This window comes from Artemia franciscana, chromosome 13, assembly GCF_032884065.1.
Source record: "Artemia franciscana chromosome 13, ASM3288406v1, whole genome shotgun sequence".
Classification (NCBI taxonomy): domain Eukaryota; kingdom Metazoa; phylum Arthropoda; class Branchiopoda; order Anostraca; family Artemiidae; genus Artemia; species Artemia franciscana.
The window spans coordinates 9,062,484-9,086,097 of NC_088875.1; the positions used below are offsets into that span (position 1 = coordinate 9,062,484).

At 36.2% G+C, this 23,614-nt stretch overlaps 2 protein-coding genes across 2 annotated transcripts in view; one reads left to right on the top strand and one right to left on the bottom strand.

The window, feature by feature from the left end:
- LOC136034486 (protein phosphatase methylesterase 1-like) overlaps positions 1–23,614 on the top strand; it is a 219,045-nt gene that overhangs the window by 66,258 nt on the left and 129,173 nt on the right. The gene's annotated exons all lie outside the window — the stretch shown is intronic.
- Positions 1–23,614, bottom strand: part of LOC136034482 (neuronal membrane glycoprotein M6-b-like) — a 34,366-nt gene that overhangs the window by 4,939 nt on the left and 5,813 nt on the right. Inside the window, exons 2-5 of the mRNA XM_065715697.1 lie at positions 16,115–16,268; positions 13,138–13,297; positions 10,522–10,672; positions 9,352–9,500 (exon numbers count right to left, since the gene is read on the bottom strand). Coding sequence (XP_065571769.1) covers positions 9,352–9,500; positions 10,522–10,672; positions 13,138–13,297; positions 16,115–16,268 — 614 coding nt within the window. The remainder of the gene's footprint in view (positions 1–9,351; positions 9,501–10,521; positions 10,673–13,137; positions 13,298–16,114; positions 16,269–23,614) is intronic.

Genomic DNA, 23,614 nt, shown 5'->3' on the forward strand with positions numbered 1-23,614 from the left:
GAATTCTTTTGAGACATGTGTTCTCGAAAGCAAGAGTTCTCCTCTCTAGTTTCTGGTCCAAGTGCCAGGTTTCGGCTGTGTAAAGTAGAACCGGCATGACGTCGCTCTTAAAGTCACAATTTCAGCCAGACAAAGGAGCTTTATGACCGCCAAATTTTATGTAGTCTATTGAAGGATGCACTGGCTGGGCCAACTCTTGTGAGCACTTCTTTTGTGGTGGATCCAGTATTTTAAATTGCTTCCTAAGTATTTTAAATGGACAACTTGTTCTAACTGTAGGTCTCGGCAAGCGATGCTCTGGGGTGAGTCTGCTGTGGTCATGTATTTTTTTTTTCGATATTTATTTTTAGGCCGACCTGGCAGCCACTTTCCCTCACTTGGTCTAAGAGTTCTTGAAGTCGTTTCTCGTACGATTCTAATATGCTGATTTCGTCAGTAAAGTCTATATCACTCAGACGTACTTCAGTATTCAGCTGGATGCCGTCTGTGCTGGTGCTTCGCATTATGTAATCAATTACAATTGTGAAGAGTAGCGGCGACAAGACACAGCCTAGTTTAACTCCTGACAGGTGCAGAAGGAACAGGTTTGGTCATTTGGCGTCTTTACACAGCACTCATTGTCTTCACAGAGAGCAATGATCAGCAAAAGAATCTTTTTGGGGATTCCGTAGTGCAGTAGGATCTTCCACCGACTCTGGCGATACACCGAGTCAAATGCCTTCTCCAAATCGAGTAATATCCTATAGATCTTTGACAGCCATTCTCTGCTTTCTTCCATCAGCAACCGTAAAGTAAGTATCCGGTCGGCACAAGAATGGTTCGGTCTGATTACATGCTGCTTGTCACGGAGGTGTCTGTCGAGCAGTGAGCTTATTTTCTGCGATAAAATACCCGACATCAATTTGCTGGATATATAAAGTAGGCCGATTCCGCGCCAGTTGCCTGGGAGGGTTGCGTCCGATTTTTTGAAGATCTTCACAAGGGTACTGTGTTTCCATTCAGAAGGTGCTCTGGCTATCGCCACGATTGCTGCAAACAATGCTGCCCAGAAAGCCAGACACATGACAGTGTTTGCTTTTATCATTTCTGTGGAAATTCGTTCTTCGCCGAGTGACTTCCCACTTTCAGCTTTTGTGCTGCTGCTACTGCAACTTCGGTGGATGACGACAGATCAGTGTTAACATTTAAGGAGAAAAAAGAAATTGCTGGAATCTCTGGGGGGGGGTATTTGGTGGAGGTCTGTTCAACAGATTTTCAAAGTGACTAGCCCAGACTTCGTTCACCACAGACTGCTCGGTTATCAGGGTGTCCGAGAGGTTTTTGCCAGTCCATGCTGAATAGAGGATTCTTGCTGATTATTTCATAGGCGAATTTATATACAGCTCTCGAGTCACCTCTCTTCGCTGCTTCTTCCGCCGATAGTGCTTTCTGGTCAATCAAATTTTTCTGGCCATTTCTGACACTCTTTTTCACTGCTTTACCTGCGGGTCTATATTCTACGTTTCTGAAAATTTGGTGATCGGAGACTTGGATAAGTGTTGGATAAGTGATGCTTTCATTTTTTTTTCCCTTTTCTCTATGTGGTCCCACGTACAGTTAGACAGCCGTTGGTTCTTTGGACTCTTGCGGCAGCCAATAGTCACTTTCGCAGCATCGTGAAAGCAGAGCTTTATGCGTTCCCAGATTTGTTTGCTGTCGGCATTATCTGGTAAAGATGGGCTTCAAATCTTCTTTGCATCTTCAACTTAAAGGCTTGCTTGAATTCTCGCCTCCATAGTTTGTTTAAACCGAAGATCGGGTTTGAGGGAGCCTTTTTGGCGTTTTTATTTCTTTTTAATTTGAGGCCTACTTTTGCGGCCATCAGATTGTGGTCTGAGCCACAGTCAACTCCTTTGTAGACCCTTTTATAAAGTAGACTTGACCTCCACTTCTTGTTCCAGAAACACTGGTTAATCTGATTTCGGATAATGCCACCAGGGAATGTCCATGAGCATTTGTGTACATCCTGGTGGACAAGCATGGTCCCTCCTATTACAAGGTCGTTGAGGAGTACAAAGTCAATCAGTCGTTCCCGGTTTTTGTTTCGCTAGCCCAGCCCATACTCACCAAGAACCCGTGGAGAGAACGATCGGTCGTTCCCTACTTTCACGTTGAAGTCTCCAAGAAAACATACTATATCGTGCCGTGGTATTCTTCGGCTACGGAGTTCAGTGCTCTGTAGAATTCATAATTTTGATTCGTCGGGAGCGTCAATCTTACGTGCGCAGCATAATACTACTGTCAGTTTCGCATGCGCGCCTAAGAAGCGAGCTTTCACAATTCTATGTGTTATTGGCATTCACTGCAGTAGAACTACAGAGGATTGATTTGTCGTCACAAGGACAACTCGAAATTCACATCTCTGCTTCGATCCACCCTATGGATAGTCACAATTCCGTCCAGTTTATTTAATCCAGAACCTATCCATAGAGTCTCTGACAGAGCCAGAAGATCAAGGTGGTTATTTCGCAGAGCTGTCAGCACTTGCTCAGCCTTGGGAGCCTGAGATATTGTGCGGACGTTCCAGAAACCAAACCTAATGTGTTGTTTTGCACTTATAATTTTTTTTTCTAGGTAGTCGTCATCAAAACGGGGTTATATCCAAACCTAGTGAATGAGCCTCTGACAGAGCCAGAAGGTCAATATGGTAATCTTTCAGAGCTCTCAGCACTTGCTCAGTCTTGGCAGCTTGAGACATTGTGAGGACGTTCCAGAAACCAACTCTACGGTGTTGTTTCGCATTCATAAATCCTGTCCTTGGGCGTGCAGTAGTCATCATCAAAATATTGTTTGATTCGAGGCTCATGGTTGGTGTTTCAGTTGCAGTAGTGTGTTCCCCCGAAGGCAGGCCCTCAAGGTCCAGGGTGTGGGTCGAAAGCCCACAGCCAAACCCCATTCATTTAACGAAATTGGGATCATCATGCTACCCCAGCCTCTGCGAGGCAAGGTTTTTTAAATGGTTGAATAGTCAAGTTCCAGCATTTTTTTTACAGTTGAAAAAGATTTGGAAGAATAGGAAGATAAGTCTACGAACCAAGATTAGAATATAAAAGCGACGGTGACGACAGTGGTCAAGTGAGACATGGGCACTCGGAAAGGCGGAGGTGGATTTGTTAGATGTTTTACAGAGGAATTGCCGAAGGATTCTTTTGGGCACCTGTATGATTGACCATGTTTCAAACAGTAAGCTATACGAAAAAGCTTCAAACAGTAAGCTATACGTGGCTTTATCCCGCTTTCTATGGGTATAGTGAGAGAAAGGTTAAGATGGATAAGACACGTTCTGCGGATGAAGGATAACATATTTCCAAAGATGGTCCTTTCCGACCAACCATCTGGGTCAAAATGTAAAGCCAGTCATCCCAAATGAAATAGGAGGAGGTTGTAAGGAAGGACTTAGTGGAAACTAGAACTTCCTGGGAGGGCGTAAAAAAGAAGACTTTAATGGGGTCGAGGAGGAGCGTGCGTAACCGTCTTTGGCAAAGGACACCTTGGTGCTACAATGAGTTGTTAGTTGTAGTAGTAGCAACATAATTATATCCACTGATGTAAAAAACTACATCGAAAATACTGGTTTAAGTCTTTCATTCTCTCGAGAAGTTCTGCACTACACTTCACTGGGCGTTCTAAGAGGCTTGGACCGTTCTCGCTGGCTATACTGAGGTTTATTTTATAGTCTCATGCTCCTCTATATGTTCAATCCATCTATAAACCATGCTCTTGGAGCAGGTCTTCACATTCAAACTGATGCACGGATTTGCCTTTATTTTCCTGTACAAACCTGTCTTGAAGTAGATCTTCCAATGGAGTTTGGAATGAGATTCGTCCACAAACACTCCTTCTCCCATACCTTGTAAAATTAAGGCAAACTGGTGACTGAATAAATAAAATGTATCATTTTTTTGGGAATCATTCTGGATCGGGCTACTCGTATCAAATACCATTCGACTAAAGAAGTAGTTACATCGGAAAGACCTGTCAAAACTCGAAAAAAGGTTACAACAGCGAAATGAGAGCAGACGAAAGTCTTGAATTTGGAAATAAGCCACAAATCTCGGGATACAGCCCTATACGGCCATATCTTTGGAAACTCCCATCAGATCGATCAACTTAACAGGACTACGTCAGTTAGCAATGAATAGTAATAGTAAGTCAGTAAATAGAGACAGGGGATAAAATCATAACAAGTTATTCACGAATTTAATAACAATACTATGTAACCAAAAATGGAATGAATACACAAAAAAAAAACATTCAAAGCCTGCAGCCACACATAGCATAGTTACCAAAAAGCAAGTATTTTAGAAATGGATATTTTGTCTGAGCAGCCTAATACTTTTCCCTTTTTTTTCGTTTAGTAGGTGTTTGCTCAGCGTCCTTGGAGTGATCGTGTTAAAACCCTTTTCATTAAATTTTTCATATTATACTTGTTGCAATTGCTTTCCTTTGGCGTCTTTGTTTTTCCTTTTTTTACTCCAGCACCAAGCCACCTGAGGCCGACACAGCTACGCATGCTCCTTCTCAACCACAATCTATTCAAAGCCTCACTCTTTACAGCCTCTCAAGAAGTTCCCATTCCCTTAAATCTTTCCTTCCGACATCTTCCCATCTCACTCTGGGGCAACTGCTTTTCGTTTGGCCCTAAACAGCTGCCCGACAAGGACGATTTAAGGCAATATGTCATCCCTCATCCACAGAACATGCCCTAGCCATCTCAACCTTTCTCTCACTATAGTCCTTGAAAGCAGGATTGACCCCATATTTTTCGTACTACTTGCTGTTTGAGAGACGGTAAGTCAGTCGGAAACCCAAGACACCCGTAAGTGATTTTTCTGGGAAACATATAGAGGATTCCCATCATTTTTCGGAGAGCCCAGGATTCACAACCATACCGGACTATTGTCATCACTGTAGCTTCCAATATTCTAATCGTGATGCGCACACTTATCTTCCTATTCTTCCGAACTTTTTTGTAACTATGAAAAAATCCACTTCTTCATTCCACCCTCCGTTGGTAATACTAACTAGGTAAGTGAAGCTCTCCACTTTATCGATCCTTTCGTTACTCAACGTTACCTCTTCATTTTCACATATTCCTTGTCTTAGTTACTTTGCCTTTTTAACATAAATTCTCAAGCCTATTCTTGCACCCAGAAATACCTCTAAAAATCATTCATGTTGCTACCATTTTCATCTAGAATGCTTAAATCATCAGCATAATCTAGGTGAAGGAAACTTTTACTTTCCCATTTGATTTCGCGTTCTCCTTAGGACCAAGTCCATCAAAATGATCCATATAAATGGGAATAGTACGCAACCCTACTTAACTCCTGATTTAACGCGAAACCAGCTACTATCCTGATTTAGCGCGAAACCAGCAACTATCCTTATTTTCTTCCTTCACTATAGCAAAGTTATTCTCGTACATAGCACTAATCATTTTAATGTGTTTATCTGGTATACCATATAAGATAGGACCTTCACTACGGCTCTTCTGTCAGGTGAATCGGACGCTTGCTCATAATCTATAAAACTGAAGACTAAATGGGTTTAATGACTCAGGTATTTCTGAATTATTAATCTAAGATTGGAAATTTAGTCGACGCACCCTCTGCCCGTCCTTAAACTGCAATGTTCTTCTCTTAAAGCTTTACCTACAGCATCTCTAAGGCTAAAAAATATCCTCATACTAAGTAATTTACTTCCTACAACAAACAAACTAATGTCTATAATTACCACACTCACTCTTATTATCTTTCTTATAGAGGGATTTCCGCAGAGCTTTCCCTTCCCCTTTTTCAGAAATCATATTCAAAATCATTAGCAGCTTATCTTATATTTTATAACCACCATATTTATAAAACCCGTTTGCCAAATAAGTTCCTGGCGCTATTTTTTAATCCTTTAAGCGCTGTCACCAATTCTTCCTCAAAAAAATAAATCTTCCTTAACAGCCAGTGTCAAAAACTTTTTCATTCTTTTTATATCTTTTCATGTAATTCTATAAGGATTAAAACATTCTCACAATGTTCTGCCCATCTCTCTTTAACTCTTTCCTTGTCAACAATTGTATCCCCTTTCCTATCTTTAACTGGGACAAGCCCAGATTAACTATTCCCACTCAATCTACATATAAGTGTACTACTTTACAGTTATGCCGTATGGCTGGATCTTCCAGATCTTCGGTAATTTTATCCATAGCCTCTAATTCACAACTTCTTAATCCATATTTTAGTTCTTTGATCATTTTCCTTAAATTTCTCTTATTTTTATATGATCTACAACTCAAAACCATTCTTTTACGACCCCTCCTTCTCACTATAAAAGCACTCTCACTAATATTCATAGCTACGTGTCTAACTCTCTTCCCCAAGACACCATCAGCGACTTCAAAAACTATTTTCCTAAATATGTTCTATCCATCTTCTACATTGCCAAGTCGTAAACTAAACAGTTTAGTGTTCAACTGTTTCTCTCCTGGACTCTGAGATACTCACCCTGGAGTCTACCAGTGTCATTGACTTTCGGGAAGATAGTTACGCATTCTAAGTTTCAGCTTCGAATCTTAGACACCGCTAGGTGGCGATCTTTACTCTTAACGTCAAAACAGCACTCTTATATACCCTAGTATTTTGTATCAGTCCTGCCAGTCTCCGGTTTACAATAACATAATGAATAAGGTTGGCTGTCTTACCATAATATGAATACCATGTTAACTTACAGACCATTTTGTTATCAAATACTATATTGGTCCTAGCTAAATTGTTATAGCTGCAAAATTGCAGTAGTCTGTAACCCTAATTTCATGTTTCCTACCCCTACGATTTGAGTTTCTGAAACTTCCAATAAGTCTGGTTCGAAGCGTCTGAATTCGTCAGTCAAGTCGATACGATAGTTGTATTTTAACGTTGTAACATTCCAAGTTGCAATTTTCAAATTCTTTATATCATTGAATTTATTATGGACTCCAGAAAAAAGCAAAGGTGCCAGAATCAGTGCAGGATGGGGACTAATTCATTTTATAAAGAAACACTTAAGCCGGCTTAGAACTGGAGAGCAAAAAGTCCCTAGGACATCCAGCTAAGTGGAGGCTTTGTGCAATCCTGGGCTCGGCTTTGTCACATGATGGTTTTCCACACTTTGCGATGCTCTTTTTATCCCTGTGATCTTTGCACAGGTATGAAGGTGAATTTAATTTAAGAGGACACCTACCAATCCTTTGTATCCATGTTGCAAACCTAGTTCAAGTAAATTCCTAGAGAGGTGAGGAAGTAACTCTTTCTCCATACTGATCTGATAAAATTCTTACGGAAAGAGATATATTCATGCATAAAAACACAGTTTCTGAGGCTTACCTCTAACCCAACCCTAATAACTAGCGTATAAATATCCAAAATTATACAACCATGAGTGTTAATGTGTAGACTTACAAATGAACCATTCATTTTGTATAGACAGTATATATGTTAAGGTACGAATATTCAAGTCGTTTTGATAAATCTAAACGAATTGGTCATCAAAGAATTTTCTCTCAATAACCATTTTGCCCCAATCAGGCCAAAATATCGTTTTGCAGCAAAAATGCCAGGAATCAAGTTTTATCATGCAGCATCCTCTTTTGTTACACAAAAAGACCCCTAATTTAGATTTCGTTCGAATGACCCCTTTTTCCATATTCTATGACAACTAGTTCGATACAGTCATCGTTTATGAGACAAAAATAAACAACAAAGAGAAACGAAGAAATAAAAGAAAGTGCTTGCGCAACCATCTCTTTCAAGACAAATTTCATGTTTTTCGGCGTTGAGACTTGAAACTTTAGGCAAAGGGTCTTATTATATGTTGAATTTGATGGTGATCAGCTTTCTTAGAACCTTAGAATTATGCAATTATTTTTGCATTGATAACTTCTGAAAAGCAACTTTAAAATTAATGAATTTTACCCATTGAGAATCAACATCATATCCTTTTGATTCATATTGCTATCAAACTTCCATTTTTTTTTTTAGATTCAGTTACTAATAGTCAAAGATTGCTCTTACTTGCCGTTCATTAGTATGAACAGTGATAATCTAAACCCTATCAAATTTAAAAGACTAAAAGAAGATCATCAATATTCGTCACTTTAGACGAAAGAACGAGCTATAGCATTTTCCCCTAAATGCCTGAAGTCATTCAAGCAAAAACTCCGTAAGAATTGTTTTCTTACTTCAAAAACACTATTTTCATCTTTGTCAATTGATTTAAAAGTTTCAATGTGACATATAGCGATAGTTCCAATGGCAAAACCACAGGAGCCAAAATTCCACCATCAGAACGCAGCAAATCGGAACAATAGCAGCGAAAATTGCTGGGGTATACTCACGTATCATTTCTCCACCTTTGCTTTGGGCGAAATACTCCCATATAATCTAGATTTTTATTTTATTTTTTGGGGTAAACCATTCTTTAATGGCCAATAAATCTATTTCTTGCACAAACTTCCACTTTCTCAAGTAATTCCATTTTTAACATTTCGGTTGCCGTGAAGTTAAACAAACATCAACTTTGTTTTAAACACAATTTCCTAACTTTATGGAACGACAAGGTCGACCACAAGTTCCGCAATGATCCCTAAAATGATAGGTCTGAAGTGGACACGAAAGCAAAGTTCCTGTTCTGAAAACGCTTCAATTCTTATTCTTGGTAAAAAAAAAAAAATCTACAGTAAAATTTTTACTTTCATTTCTAATTTACCCTCATTTCTCAATAAATAACAATTAAATTTTCCAACATTTATTATTGATCTCCTTACCTAATAGTATTAGTTTCCATACAAATATCCCAATACAAGTTTCCATATTTTTTAGAACATCTACTCAAGCAATTTAGTACTAGCTTCGGATCTCCATTGTGTTTTGTTTTATCAAGAGTTAGTAAGTAATTACAGTACACATTCAAGTTATTCCCGGTGAACGTTTTTTTGTTTTTGTTTTTTTAACAGGGAGTAAAAATATTGTATATAAATAAATAAATAGGGCGGATCTTAGGGGAAAATAGTCCTTAGGTACAAATAGCCCAATGCAAGAACATTCTAGGGTGATTTTTTTCTGAGAATTGTCTAAGAAATTCTTTAGACTTTTCTAACTGGAGCAATTGACCAGCTGCGAAGTCAAGACATTTTTCAATAATGATTACACTTGTCTACAAAACAAAAGCTTTACCAGACATTTGCTAATCAAGAGCTAGCCACACGACTCTAAATGCGTGTGGTTGTCACTTAAAAATCACTTGAAACTCAAAACTGATAGTCCTGCTATATAATCAACCTACCAGACTGAAGACAACTAAGCCGCAAGCAGAAGTGGCCAGAATAAACATGATTTCCCCATTTTCAACGTAATCTTTGCAAAACAGCTTGATCTCTTCCGGTCCACAGACTTCCATGTCCTCAATTCTTGTTCCGTTTGGGAATAGGAAATCTAGAATAAAAAGACTTTAGACATAAACACAAAAAGACTAGAAAAGCACAAATTCCTAGAAGGATTTTTAATTGTGACCTTTAAAGCTTTATGGTTCAACTAAATTTTTAAGTCTCTTGAAAGGGACTTTGAAAAGGAGATCTGAAGGCACAAATAGACAATGTACTTGTTATTTTTTTTATGTTACTAATACGAGTGTTATCATGATCCTATCATGGATGGCACATCAACAGTTAGTATATCTAAGAAACCAGCCATTATTTTGGGTTGTTTTTTTTTTGTACCAATTATTTCCTTTTTCTTTTGCTAATAGAAGAACCTGGAACAATATTCTTAAACTTTTAGTCTTACACAAGCACGAAGATAACAAAACCAGAACAAAAACAAAATACGGATAGCTAATGACTGAGGATTTACTTTTCTGACTACAGAAACTTAATCCTTATGGCAAAAACTTTCCGTGTAATTCTAAAGTAAAAAAAAAAATATTTATATTTTCTTGTTTTAAATAAACATAAATAAAAAGGCAAGGAACACTAACTTGAAATTTTAGTAGTTACCTCAGAGGTTTAGTATAAAACTGGTTGATAGTATATATTCCTGTAAGCGGAAGGAATATAATGGATAATTTCCCTCATACCGTTACGAAAGACCTCCATACAAAAACTTTGTCCTAAAAAGCATTTTTTCATTACCCCCCCCCCCCACCCCTCAATCCGATTCCTCTTTGGTTGTGTTCACCAAATGTGTTACCGGAGAAACTATGATAGTTCAATTTCAAGTAGCATACAAGGAAATTCCTGGTAGAGACTGCTCGAAGTCTACATATGTCTGCCTTGCTTCGAGCATGCCCATCGCAAGTCAAAGTTGAGTCAGATTTGGCTGGCTTTATTTACAAAACAAGGTTTACATGCTCAAAACCATGTTATATTTTCCTAAGTTAACAAAGGGATAGGCAGAATTAGACAGAATATTGACAATGAAACAGTTAAATATCAAATAGGAACCAACATTTGCTTACCAAATTCAGTGAAGCTGATACACTGCTTCTCTGGCCTTTTTTGTTTGTTGGCACACATTCCCCACCAGAATGTGAATACTACTGTCACTCCAGTGAGGAAAACCAGCATAGCAAGCCATAACACATTGAGGATATATGCCAGGATTATAAACTTGAAAAGAAAAGAAGAAAAAATAAAACAGAAGATATTGTCTGTGCACAATTGGTACTAATAAGGATCCATATTCGCTGTCCACATTTGCTGGAATAGATTTACTTCATAAGTGTAGGAGAGAACACCCATCATTGAAACAAAACCTTTCCTTACCTCTTTATCAAAAACTGCCTGAAACAACTCTGTGTACTAAATATCAAAACATCATCACAATATTCAGCTCTACATGAGAATTTGTGTTTTGCCCTTTTGAGAAAGAACTGTTGTCACGCAAAATTCAGGAGCCTTACTCATTCTTATGTTTTTCAATCTAATCGACTATTTTTTGCGTTTTTTCTGGACTTCTGCCCCCCTCCCTCCCTAAATATTCGGTCTCCTGAAGTGGAACCATGCATAAGTATACATGCAGTTGCCCCCAATTCCCTACTTATCAACAAATTTTACACAGATAAAAAGTATCCAATCAAAATTTTCAATTTCTTGGAAAGAGGCACAAGATCGCAAATTACGAATAAATTGAATTGATATTACGGAATTAAGAAAGGTAACAGATTTGCGTATTCTCACAGAGCACCAAAACGAATCAGATCAGTTATCGGATTTGGCATTTAAGAAGCAGTCAAGTAGGAAGATGTAGGTCTAAGCCTGTTTATCCATAAGTTTATTTTCCTTTTTTTGCAATTACTAGGGAAACAATCCTATCTGAAACCCTATTAGAAATACAATGTTTATAAAGTGTTGCAAAATATCTACTGTTTCTTAATAAGGTTTCTTCAGGAACAATTTTTACGATGCTTATAATACTCCCTTCAACTGCATTAACTGACTTGCACCACATCCATTTTATGTGAGTTCCAGCTTTAGAAGGTGAAAAATCCGCACAGGCTACACTTGATGAACGAACAAGATATAGTCTGTTACAGTAACCATCGTTTGCCAAAAAACTGCAACAGAACAATGGCTATGTGACAAGGTAATTTATCCTGGAGCAGAATCAGGTTTTTCGTCTTTCGAGGGTGCAACCACAGACCAAATGTTCTATCCAACAAGTGTAGAAGAATATTGACAGATAGAAATTCCTTTAGAAAGTAGATTCCCAGTTGACAATACCTTCAGCATCACAAAGCTTAAAGTTTTCTATCTTAAACCATATTCCAATCATATCTAACTCGGTCAATGAGGAGCAGACCACTCGAACACACATAAATCATAGCCCCATTAGGATGTAAGAAAATATTTCAGTACTTCTAGCTAAAACCTTCTAAAAAGAAATTCTTGCACAGTATAACATAGTGAAGTCCCACTTGTTGTAATTTTTATAATTTCTGCTCATTTATAATCCTTGAACTAATTCTGCAAAAAAATTACAAGTTAAATCTAGTTCTTCTGTAATATTATGAGAATTTGATATATGTTTTTCGCTTTAGGTACAACCATATTTTGAAAGGGCTAGGCAAGCCTAATTACGGCTAGACAAAATAAAGGTGGTGATGTGCATTTTGGCTACCAATAATACGACTATAGGAAAGAACTATGTGCTCCTATACAGGACTGGCACTGATCTGCACTTAAAAAAAACATCACATGACATGCATATTGACCTTAAATATGTACATAGCCAACACTCGCTATTTCCCATGAGGATGCTTTGGGCTTGGATTCTTTTCTGATTCCCCAAATCGATAAAAACTGTATTTATAAAAGCAGATTAGCATTAATAAACGAGATCACTTTGCGTAAAAAAACTCAATTCCTGCCTAAATGGATTTGTATTTACCATACGATAATGACAATCAACAATCCGAGCTAAACAAAATCTTCCTATGTGTGGATCTCAGGATGAAAGTTTAATACATTTTTTGTGTGAATGTGTTGAATTGAATGAATGGAGGCGAGAGATGTATGGTAAAGAAAAATTGAATGTGATATGGATGGTAGATAGAATGAAAGAGACAAATTTCCTGAGTATTAAAAGGATAGCAAGGTTTGTCAGGATTGCAGCGGCGAATCGTGAGCGTTTTCTTTAAATAGTATTAATTTATTTTAGTTAATTTGTTGTTTGTTTTTGTTATGTAAATTTCCTATGGCCCACGGGCTTTTTCTGGAATAAATTATTAATATTATTATTGTTTTCATTTTAATACTGTATACGAGAGAGTACAGCTAGTTCCTTTTCACAGCCTCGATCATTGAGCTTTTGTGCAAATTCTGTATCTTCACCATTACTGCAATAATGGTATAATCCAGATTTGTTATACAGATCAAAGCAATATTAGCCGCATCCATATCGTCTCAAGATCAATACTAGTCAAATCTATCCTCAATAACAGATGCAATTACATCAATATTGCAGACAAAGAAATTAAAGAATATTAGTGAAACAAACAATAAGGGTAATTTCTTCATTGATACATATCATTTCACAGCATTCAAAATACGAAGTGAAAAAAAAATCCACTTACAATCAGGCATGTCACCCTTCCACCAACTCTTGCTCCTCCAGTACTGTACATCCTGTGTTTTGTTTCACCAGTAGAAAAACAACCCACACACAAAATCAAAAGAGCTAAAACTCCCATAACTCCTCCAACAATGACAAATACCAGTTGTGTGATGCTAATCCTGAAAAGGCGGAGAATGAAAAAAATTTACTAAAATACATAAATTACACTATCTGATACCTAAAACAAAACAAAAAATAGATAAAATATTTGAAAATTTGCAAATGAAATCAATAGCACTAAATACATGAAAACTGGTTATACTGCTACTATTTCATACAAATCAGTTTGCACCGTTGAGCATCTTTAGGCTGACAAACAGGGTGACCAGTCATATCTGTCTAAAGCGTGTGCCTTGCCAAAATTCCAGGAGATTTAAAGAATATAGGTAGTTTTCGTTTGATCTCACGCAGTTTAATCAAAGGCAAGCAGATTTTCCCTTGTCCTCTTGCAAGAAAAAATATACATAATATATGAGTCACCAGAGATCCAATAATTTTTTTTTCATAGTGGGCTCTGGGACTCGTATTATATTTTTTGGCATCAAGAAAATTTTGAAGACCATTAATAGTGTTTTAAAACCTATAGTAGGATACTGAAATTCTTTGGTTTAATCCTAGTCTATTTTTTTACAGCAACTGGACCCTCAAACGAAACAAGCTCTATAAATGATTTCAGTAGTTTAATTCTTCTTGAAAGATCTAAAGGAGAACAGTCAAACCCTAACAAAAGTTAAAAAGAGAAAAAAGAAACTGAAAAAATAAAATTTATAAGGAAAGGTTAATCAGAGGAAATCAGGAAGAGTAAAAAAAATCGGAAAATAAAGAGAGTCCCAATTCAAAAGAAGAAATTCATGAAAACAAAAAAAAAGAAAAGAATTTGTTTTTAATAAAAGCAGAGCAAAATTAAAATAAACCGGAATAAGTTTCAAATATGAAATTAATCAAACAGCTTGTGGTAATGAACTGTAAGTAAGGAGCAATGTGGCTCAATAGTAACCCAGAGTCTTGATAACAATGGATACATGAAAAGAATCGAATTTTGATGCTTATTTATAATACACAAAATTCGTCAAGTCTAAACATATTGGTTTGGACCGTAGAGCATCTTTAGGCTCACGCACAGGGCGACCACTCGTATCTATCCAAAGCATGTGTCTTGCCAAAATTCCAGGACATTTAAAGAGTTTAGGTAGTTTTCGTTTGATCTCACGAAGTTTAATCAAGGGCTTTTTCAATCCAATCCAAATTCAAAATCTAAAATAGACTTATCTATCAACAAATGAAAAGACATCATTTTTTTACAATCCTAAAAAGACCTTATACCAGATTTGTCTTGGCCTTAGACAGATTTGTCTATCTGTCTTGGCCTTTTCTAGAATTAACTATGGCTTGATGCCCACAGTTACTTGAAGACTTTGAGATAGACAGGGAGCCACCCTCCCTAGTACCATTTTTCCCAAAGTCGTCCAATCACAATTTTGAGATAGCCATTTTGTTCAGTTTGGTTGAAAGATGTAATAACTATGTCTTTGAGGATGATTTGGCCTCCCACAGCACCCAGAGGAAGGGCTGCAAGCTATGAACTTTGCCCATTGTTTACATATAGCATTGGTTATTGGGAAGCATACATTGGTTATTGGGAAGTATAGCATTGGGAAGTATAGATATTTTTCGGGGGGTACGAGGGAGGATCTTTCCATGGGGGAAGAGAATTTTCCATGGAGGGGGAGCAGGATGTTCAGGAATTATAAAAAAAAACAGTCCGAAATTCAATAAAAAACAAGTTTTTTCAACTGAAAGTAAGAAGCAACATTAAAACTGAAAACGAATGGAAATTACTACTTATATGAGGGGGGTTGCCCCCTCTTCAATACATCGCTCTTAATACGTTTATAACTTTTGAAAAAGCTTATTATACTAATTAAACAGCCCTTATATTTCAGGAATCATTTTTAAATAATTGGAACAAACAGTCAAACGTTAGCATAAAGAGCACTGAGAACACCTTGCTGTTTAGATAGGTGAAATATGTGAATCAGTCATTTTCTTACTAACTGAAATTGATAATTCTTAGCTTGAAGGGAAAGGGGTTGAGATAGAAGTGAAAATTAATATTTCAAAATTAATATTTTTTACTATGAGAACTCCTAACAGTTCATTGCATTTGATAATAATTACATTCAGTAAACAATGAAATAAAACGAATAGTGTATATATAGCCAACATAAGGCACTATACTTTTCCGTTAATTTTATGCTTTGTTTTTGGCATATTATTTTTTTCCCATTCTGCGATTTTAAGTTTTTAGCATAAAACAACAATTTTACTATTTAGATAGCTAATATTCAGCATTGTTACTATCAAATGAATTAAATTTTTGAAATTAGCTTTGTAGTTTTTTCAGATTAATTCTTTAACCCTGATTCTAACAGTTCAATGTTTTCAGGCAAAAAAAATTAATTGAAAATGCTTCAGAATCCAATTGTCTAAAATTATAGTTTCATCCTTTCAAAATTCAATGCACAATGATCACAAAAGATTCTCAATTTCAACAACTCTCCTCCAAAGTAATGTACAACGTAAGAATATATGCCTGAAAGCCAAGAATAGTGGTTATATGGCTAGGTTTATTTTTGAAATCATCTATCCATCCCTACACAAAAGGGAGAATCAATGGAAACCTCTTTGAAGGGAAGGCAAAAAATATTGCAGTAATTTTTAGTCATACCACCCCGAGAAAGAACTTTAGAATTTCCCTTCAGGGAGAATTTCGGCCAGATTCACTTATGATACAATCACACAATTTTGGTTATGTCTGAAGCATTTAAAATAATAAAACAGTTACAGATAATAAGACTTTAATGCGGCTACAATATAGTTCCTTACAAAAGACACAACAGTGTCAAATCCAAATACAAATAGGAGAAAGCATATACCATTCTGCTCGAACATGAAATACATCTTCAAATATTAATCTGGATAAAGCTGCTCCTCGAAATATAGTTCCACTGAATATGCTGACACCAACAACACAAAGCAATGTAGCAATGCATGTGGCATAAGGTATCCTCGTCAAGCAATTCTGACAACCTACGTAAAATGAAAGAAAATAAACTAAAAATAACAATTATACTGATTCTGCTTTATTGTGCTTGCAGACAGGGGTAGGAGCAACCAAATTTTTGCATCAATGATTCCACCAAAGACAGATAAAAATAAAAAGACTTTTAACGAGGAAGCTCATTTTGGTGAGGGTCAATGGGACAGTGCTAACAATAAAAAATATACTAAACATATGAACATTTTTCCCCATTTAAATATCTTAACTTTCATCCCTTATCTATTATGCGCATATCTTGTTTGGTATTTAAATATATCAATGGCAACTTTAATCACTTTCCAACGATAATATAAAGCCCCTTGCATCAGCTATGGCCAGAAGGATTTGGTTAATCCCTAGATCCAGGAATTATTCTCTCCATTCACAATCCAATGAGTTACCTTCCTGAGGGAGAAAAGCGCATATTTTCACATCAATTTCGTTGCAAAATGGAGAGTTTTAAGTGGAGTTTAATGAATGTCTTTGTTTCCAATCCTAATGTTTAATTTCAAACCCTTTTTTACTCAATTTCCGACTTTTCTTATTTCTTTTTTCTTTTCTGCCATGAGTAGCAATCTTTATTGCGATGCAGTCTTGGTTTATGATATTGCTGTTGTATAATTAGCATTTAAGACAGCAACACAAACTCGAAATTTTTTTTTTACCTTTGATGTTGGTGTTAGAATAAAACAAAATCTCACTATATCTATACGAACGATTAATTAATGCTGAGCAGAGCATTAATTAATGTTCTCCTAAGTTTTATAGGGGCACTTCTGCAGTGGAATTATTTACTCTCGTCCCCCTAAGAAAATTTTGAAAAATCTTTCTTGGCCTAATCAGAAGGTAATGGGGGATGTAGCCCTAGATCCCATTGGAAAATCTGAAGTATATGATCTTCCAGCGAAGTGTTTCCTATTTTCATTCAAAACAAACACAAAAGTAGCAAACATCTTCCTTCCCTAATTTAGAATTGTTAAATTATCAAACAATTTGAATATAAAAATTATTAACCACAAGTGCATTGAAGAAGACAAAAGGCAATGATCAAAGTTTACGATCAACTACCTTGGTAGGGAATTTCCTGACAGATGAAAATTTGTCAATGACCAAACGGTTGTTGAAACTTGCTTCAGAAATTTAATAAGCAACCCTATGAACAGCTTCAATAACATTGAAGATGTTTCGGACCTATATATGGGAGTAAACCCCTCAACATCCACGATAATGCCAATATGTTTCCTTAAATCCTTTCCCTATTTTCTTAATCCTGCCTCTCCTGAAATGTCTGAGTCCTCCTTTAAATTATTTGGCATCAAAATTTCTTTTAATTTAAAGTGGGATATCCATGTAAAAATTTTATCTGTAGAGCTAATGCGTCTATCTCCCTCCTTATGCTCCTAAATAAATTTAGCACCCTTTCCCGTTCCTTAAGAATTTATACTGCCATTGTCGACCTGTATCTTAGACATGATTGTCCAGTTTTTGCACCCAGGCATTTCCCATGAAGAGTCGGAAAAAATTGAGTCTATCCGAAAAACCACCTGGTGAAAATTTGTTAAGGAAGGTAAGGTTCCATATGCACTGCTTCAAAAAGAAAAAGAAGCTAGGTTGGAAACACTTGAGTGCAGGAGAGTTACATTGCGTCCCCGTTTTGCGAAATAGAATGCAATAACAAGCGATTGTATAGATTAAATAAAAAAACAAGTTCTTTTAACTGCACGTAAGGAGCGACAATAAAACTTAAAACGAACAGAAATTATTCTGTATATGAAAGGGGTTGTTCCCTCCTCAACGCCTCGCTCTTTACGCTAAAGTTTGACTCTTTGTCACAACTCTACTTTTTAAAACAATAAACAAAACTTTAGCGTAAAGAGCGAGGCGTTGAGGAGGGGACAACCCCTTTCATATACAGAATAATTTCTGTTCGTTTTAAGTTTTAATGTCGCTCCTTACTTGCAGTGAAAAAAATCTTTTTAAATTTAATTTCTGAATGTCTTTGAATTAAGGCATGTTTTGATTTTGGCTCACCGGACATGAATAAATAAAAAGAAATTTGCATTTTTTTTTTTTTTTTGCTAAATGGCTTTCTCATAGTTTTGATCAGACGATTTCGCTAAAAAAAAAGGGGGTGGGGGAGGCCTAGTTACCCCCCAGTTTTTGGCTACTTAAAAATGCAACTAGATTTTTTTTTTTTTTTTTACAAACGTTTTTGTTAGTAATAAACATACGTACCTTACGAATTAGCTTACGTAACGAACTTATATATTTGTGTATTTTTATTACGTATATGAGGGGATTTGCCTCCTCGTCAATACCTTGTTCTTTACACTAAAGCTTGAATTTTGTCCTAAATCTTTAAGAATTACCCCTGAATCACAAAGGCCGTAGAATAACTAGTTGAAATTACGAAAAATACTTTAGCGTAAAGAGCAAGGTATTGTGGAAGAGACGAACACCCTTATATTAGTAATATTTTATGTTCGTTTTACGTTTTAATGTTGATCATTACTTCCAGTTGAAAAAAAAATTTTTATTTTCTCAATGTCTTTTTAGAAATAATGCTAGAAAATCCTACATGGAAATTTTCTTCCCTCATGAAAAATTCCTCCATGGAAAGATCCTCCCACGTAACTTACACCCCCCTCGCGACCCACCCCCGCACCAACACAAAAAAGTCCCCCTGAAAACGTCTGTACACTTCATAATTAACAATTACTATATGTAAACAATGTTCAAAGTTTGTAACTTGCCGCCCCTCCCCCGGGAACTGTGGTGGATTTAGTCATCCCCAGAAGACATAGTTATTAGGTTTTCGACTAAGCTGAACAGAATGGCTATCTCAAAATTTTTATCCGGTGACTTTGGAGAAAAAAAGTGCGTGGGAGGGGGCCTTGGTGCCCTCCAATTTTTGTCACTTAAAAAGGACACTAGAACTTTTAATTTCCGTTAGAATAAGCCTTCTCGCGACATTCTAGGACAACTGGGTCGATACGATCACCCCTGGGAAAAAAATATAATAAAAACAAATAAACATGCATCCGTGATCCGTCTTCTAGCAAAAAATACAAAATTCCACATTTTTTATGATAGGAGCTTGAAACGGCGGTTCTCTGATACGATAAATCTGATGATGTGATTTTCGTTAAGATTCTATAAAATTTAAGTACGTCCCCTTAAGTACAGAAAAAATTAACGAAATAATCTAGTTCCTCTCTTTTATTATTGGATACTGGCAATGCCAAAGTTTTGTATTTGTTTGCTAGTTTTGTTCCCCTTCCTCTTTTTTTCATGTTCCCTTTACATTTTTTTATACGTATTTATTTTTTTGTTTAGTTTGGCCAGTTTATAACTTTTTAACTGCCATTTGCCAGATTAATTTTTGACTAATGAATGATTTTTCCTTCTGATTTTTTTTTTTTTAAACTTTCGTTTAAGCATTGTTTGCCATTTTTAAGTTGTTTTGTTTTTTTTTTTTTTATCATTTGTTGACTCTGAAATTCAATTTGTCCATTTAGATCTAGAGATTACATAAAAAAAACTAGTTTTTCTAACTGAAAGTAAGGAGCGACATTAAAACTTAAAACGAACAGAAATTACTCCGTATATGAAATGGGTTGTCCCCTCCGCAATCCCTCGCTCTTTATGCTAAAGTTTTTAATTGTTTTAAAAATCAGAATTGTGGCAAAGAGTCAAACTTTAGCGTAAAGAGTGAGGGATTGCGGAGGGGACAACCCATTTCATATACGGAGTAATTTCTGTTCGTTTTAAGTTTCAATGCTACTTCTTGCTTTCAATTGAAAAAACTTTTCCATGTTTATTTTTTCATTGTTTTTTTTTATAGTAATTTTAGAAAATCCTCCGCCCTTTTCATTGAATTTCTGTTCCCCCATGACATATTTCACCAGGGAAAGATCCTCCCAAATAGCTCCCTCCCCTCAACCCCACCCCCAAAACCAAAAACAAATCCCCTGAAAACGACTGTACACTTCCCAATAACCATTATTATATGTAAACACTGGTCGAAGTTTGTAACTTGCAGCCCCTCCCCCAGGGACTGTGGGGGAGTAAGTCATTCCCAAAGACATAGTTATTATGGTTTTTGACTATGCGGAACAAAATGGCTATCTCAAAATTTTGATCTGTTGACTTTGGAGAAAAAATGAGCGTGGGAGGGGGCCTAGGTGCCCTCCAATTTTTTTGGTCACTTAAAAAGGGCACTAGAACTTTTCATTTCCGTTAGAATGAGCCCTCTTGCAACATTCTAGGACCACTTGGTCGATACGATGACCCCTGGGGAAAAGAAAAAAACAAAAAAAAACAAACAAATAAACACGCACCCGTGATTTGTCTTCTTGCAAAAAATACGAAATTCCACATTTTTGTAGATAGGAGCTTGAAAATTTTGCTCTAGGGTTCTCTGATACGCCGAATGCGATGGTGTGATTTTCGTTAAGATTGTGTGACTTTTAGGGGGTGTTTTCCCCTATTTTCTAAAATAAGACAAATTTTCTCAGGCTCGTAACTTTTGATGACAAAGACCAAATTTGATGAAACTTATATATTTAAAATCCGCATGAAAATCCGATTCTTTTGATGTATGTTTTAGCATCAAAATTCCGTTATTTAGAGTTTTGTTTACTATTGAGCCGGGTCGCTCCTTACTACAGTTCGTTACCACGAACTGTTTGATAGAGATTTTTTTTAAAATATATTTTATCTTCTCTAAGACACAACCTACTGACGTCAACTCATATAAACATATGGTAATAGAAATGGTAGGCTACAGACTAATTCAATAATAACAAGACAAAACTAAACATGTTTCTAGGCCCCAATTTAACGATTGGTAGATTGTATATACCAATATTGTAAGAAGAAGGGATGAGACTTCCTTTAAATCACCAGCTGTTCTACATTTGCTGTTATTTAAAACTGCCTTAATTTTCAAATGATAAAAAAAAAGTCAATTTTGTTTCATATATTAGTTTTCAGTTTTTGCTGTCCTTATTTAGCATCATACCCTTGTAAGCTCGTTTTTTTTGGAACAAAATAGTTGACTCTATTAAAACTTGAAATAATAAATGCAAAAAAAAATATAAAACAGCATATAAAAACATATAAAAATGTATAAAAAACATATAAAAATATATAAAATCAGGATTCTTGTACAAGGGGACATAACTTGAAGTTATCCAGTTATTTCTCCTCAAAGCGGCAACGCGCCCATTTTCTTACCAACCGTGTTGCCAACCTCTGGAACAAATTACTGCCAGATACTGTTGCTGCCCAAACCACAGACAGCTTTGAGAACCATCTTGACAACGAATGGTCAAAAAAAGAATGGAAGTATAACTGGGAAGCACTTGAATCAGCAACATCAAACCACTAGTCAAGTGTATGTATTCAACTATGTGTTATGTGTTATCAACTCTGGAGTTTCTACAAGGAGAAATCTTTATATTGCTCCAAGCTGCAATTTAAGGTAATAAACAAGCTTACTATTTCCTCCCTAATTGTGAGCTTAACAATTAACTATTCAGGAGTTTTACTACCCAGAAAGGCATACAAGCTAAAATTCATTTGTTTTTCAAGTTTATTTAGAATAATGTTCTTTTCCTGACGCCTGAGCTGACAGTTTAATTATTAAAGCTGAGTGGTTTACTTATTAAGAAGTATCAATGATAATTAACTACCTTTAACTTTTAGCTTTAAGTAAATCAACAAATTTACTTTTTTGACTAGAAGTATTGATTTAGTGCAACAAGCTTTGTAGAGCTTATTGCATAGGGTATTAATAAACAAATTAAGAAAACATTTTTGCATTATATTGGTAGAACCAGCATGTGTTCCTTGGGATGACCCTCCAACAGGTTGACTCTATTTTGGCATTGTGGAGTGACATGCATGAGAGGTGTAGCATGAGTGGGAGATGATAACAACGGCAATGAAGGGGGGGGGGAATTAATGCCATGTTTTTCTTCTCACTTAATTGGACTATCTGTCTTGGCTTTTTCTACAATTAGCCATGACTTGACTTGCCCACAAATATTCAATTTTTAATTCAAAACTGTGAGCACTACAATTAGGATATTGGAAGCAGTGATGATAAAAGACAGGTAAGGTTGTGAAGCCTGGGCTCTCCGAAAAACGAGGGGAATTTGATAAATGTTTCCCAGAAAAATCACTTACGGATTGTTTTGGGTTTCCAACTGACTTACCATCTCTCAGACAGTAAGTAGTACGAAAAATGGGGGTCAATCCTGCTTTCAAGGACTATAGTGAGAGAAAGGTTGATATAGCTAGGAAATGTTCTGTGAAGGAGGGATGATAGATTGCCTAAAATCGTCCTTGTTGGGTGACTGTTTAGGGCCAAACAAAAAGCAGTTCACCCCTGAATTAGATGGGAATATGTCGTAAGGAAAGATTTAAGGGAAATGGGAACTGCTTGAGAGGCTGTAAAGAGGGACGCTAAATTTCATTCACTTACTTAGCAACTTTCCTAGATTGTAAAAAGATTCTAGACTGCAATAGTACCAACCAATCAGGCATGGATGCCAACCAAAAATATTGCAGGGGGGAGGGCACCAGAATAGCAATGGTGAGGGGAGGAGGAGGAGGAGGGAAATATATTTGAAGATAAAAGGTTATTATCAAAATAAAATTCTCAAGGAAAATAGAAAATTTATTAATTTTTACATACCAAAATAAGCAAAATTAAACAAATTTTAAATTGTGAACATTCCTGGACTGCCAACACTTAAGAAGTGAAGTTAGGTTAGTCCTAATGAAAAATACCAAGATGAAAATATAATACTTAGAAACAAATTTGGGCTATATATTTGCATATTAGAGGGGAGGGGGTAACAATACCTAAACTAACCTAACCCCACCCCTAATTAATGTGCAAATGAATAACCCAAATTATATAATTCCAATGTATTCTGTCACCCATCAATTGTTTTCCACTGAGCATAAGCTAATTGTTCCTTAATACTGACAGATAAAACCGGTTTTTTCTCGAGTTTTACTCAGTGTATCGCATCTATCATGCATTCAATTGTTATGTGTTTAAGATTAACACATTATGCCCAAAACCTAAAGAAAAAGAACTCAAACAAAATTGCAGAAAATAAGAGAAAACAGTATCATCTGAAAAGGTTTATTTAATTTCTGAATAAAACAACGGTTATATTTTGAGAGAGCATAAAAAAGGTCCCAAGTGGTATCACGTATGTAATCGCAAATCGTAATCGTAAGTAATCGTTTTCAAATGAAATTCTTTACCATGAGTCACAAGAGAATCTTTGATAAAATGGTATAATCTCATAAACAT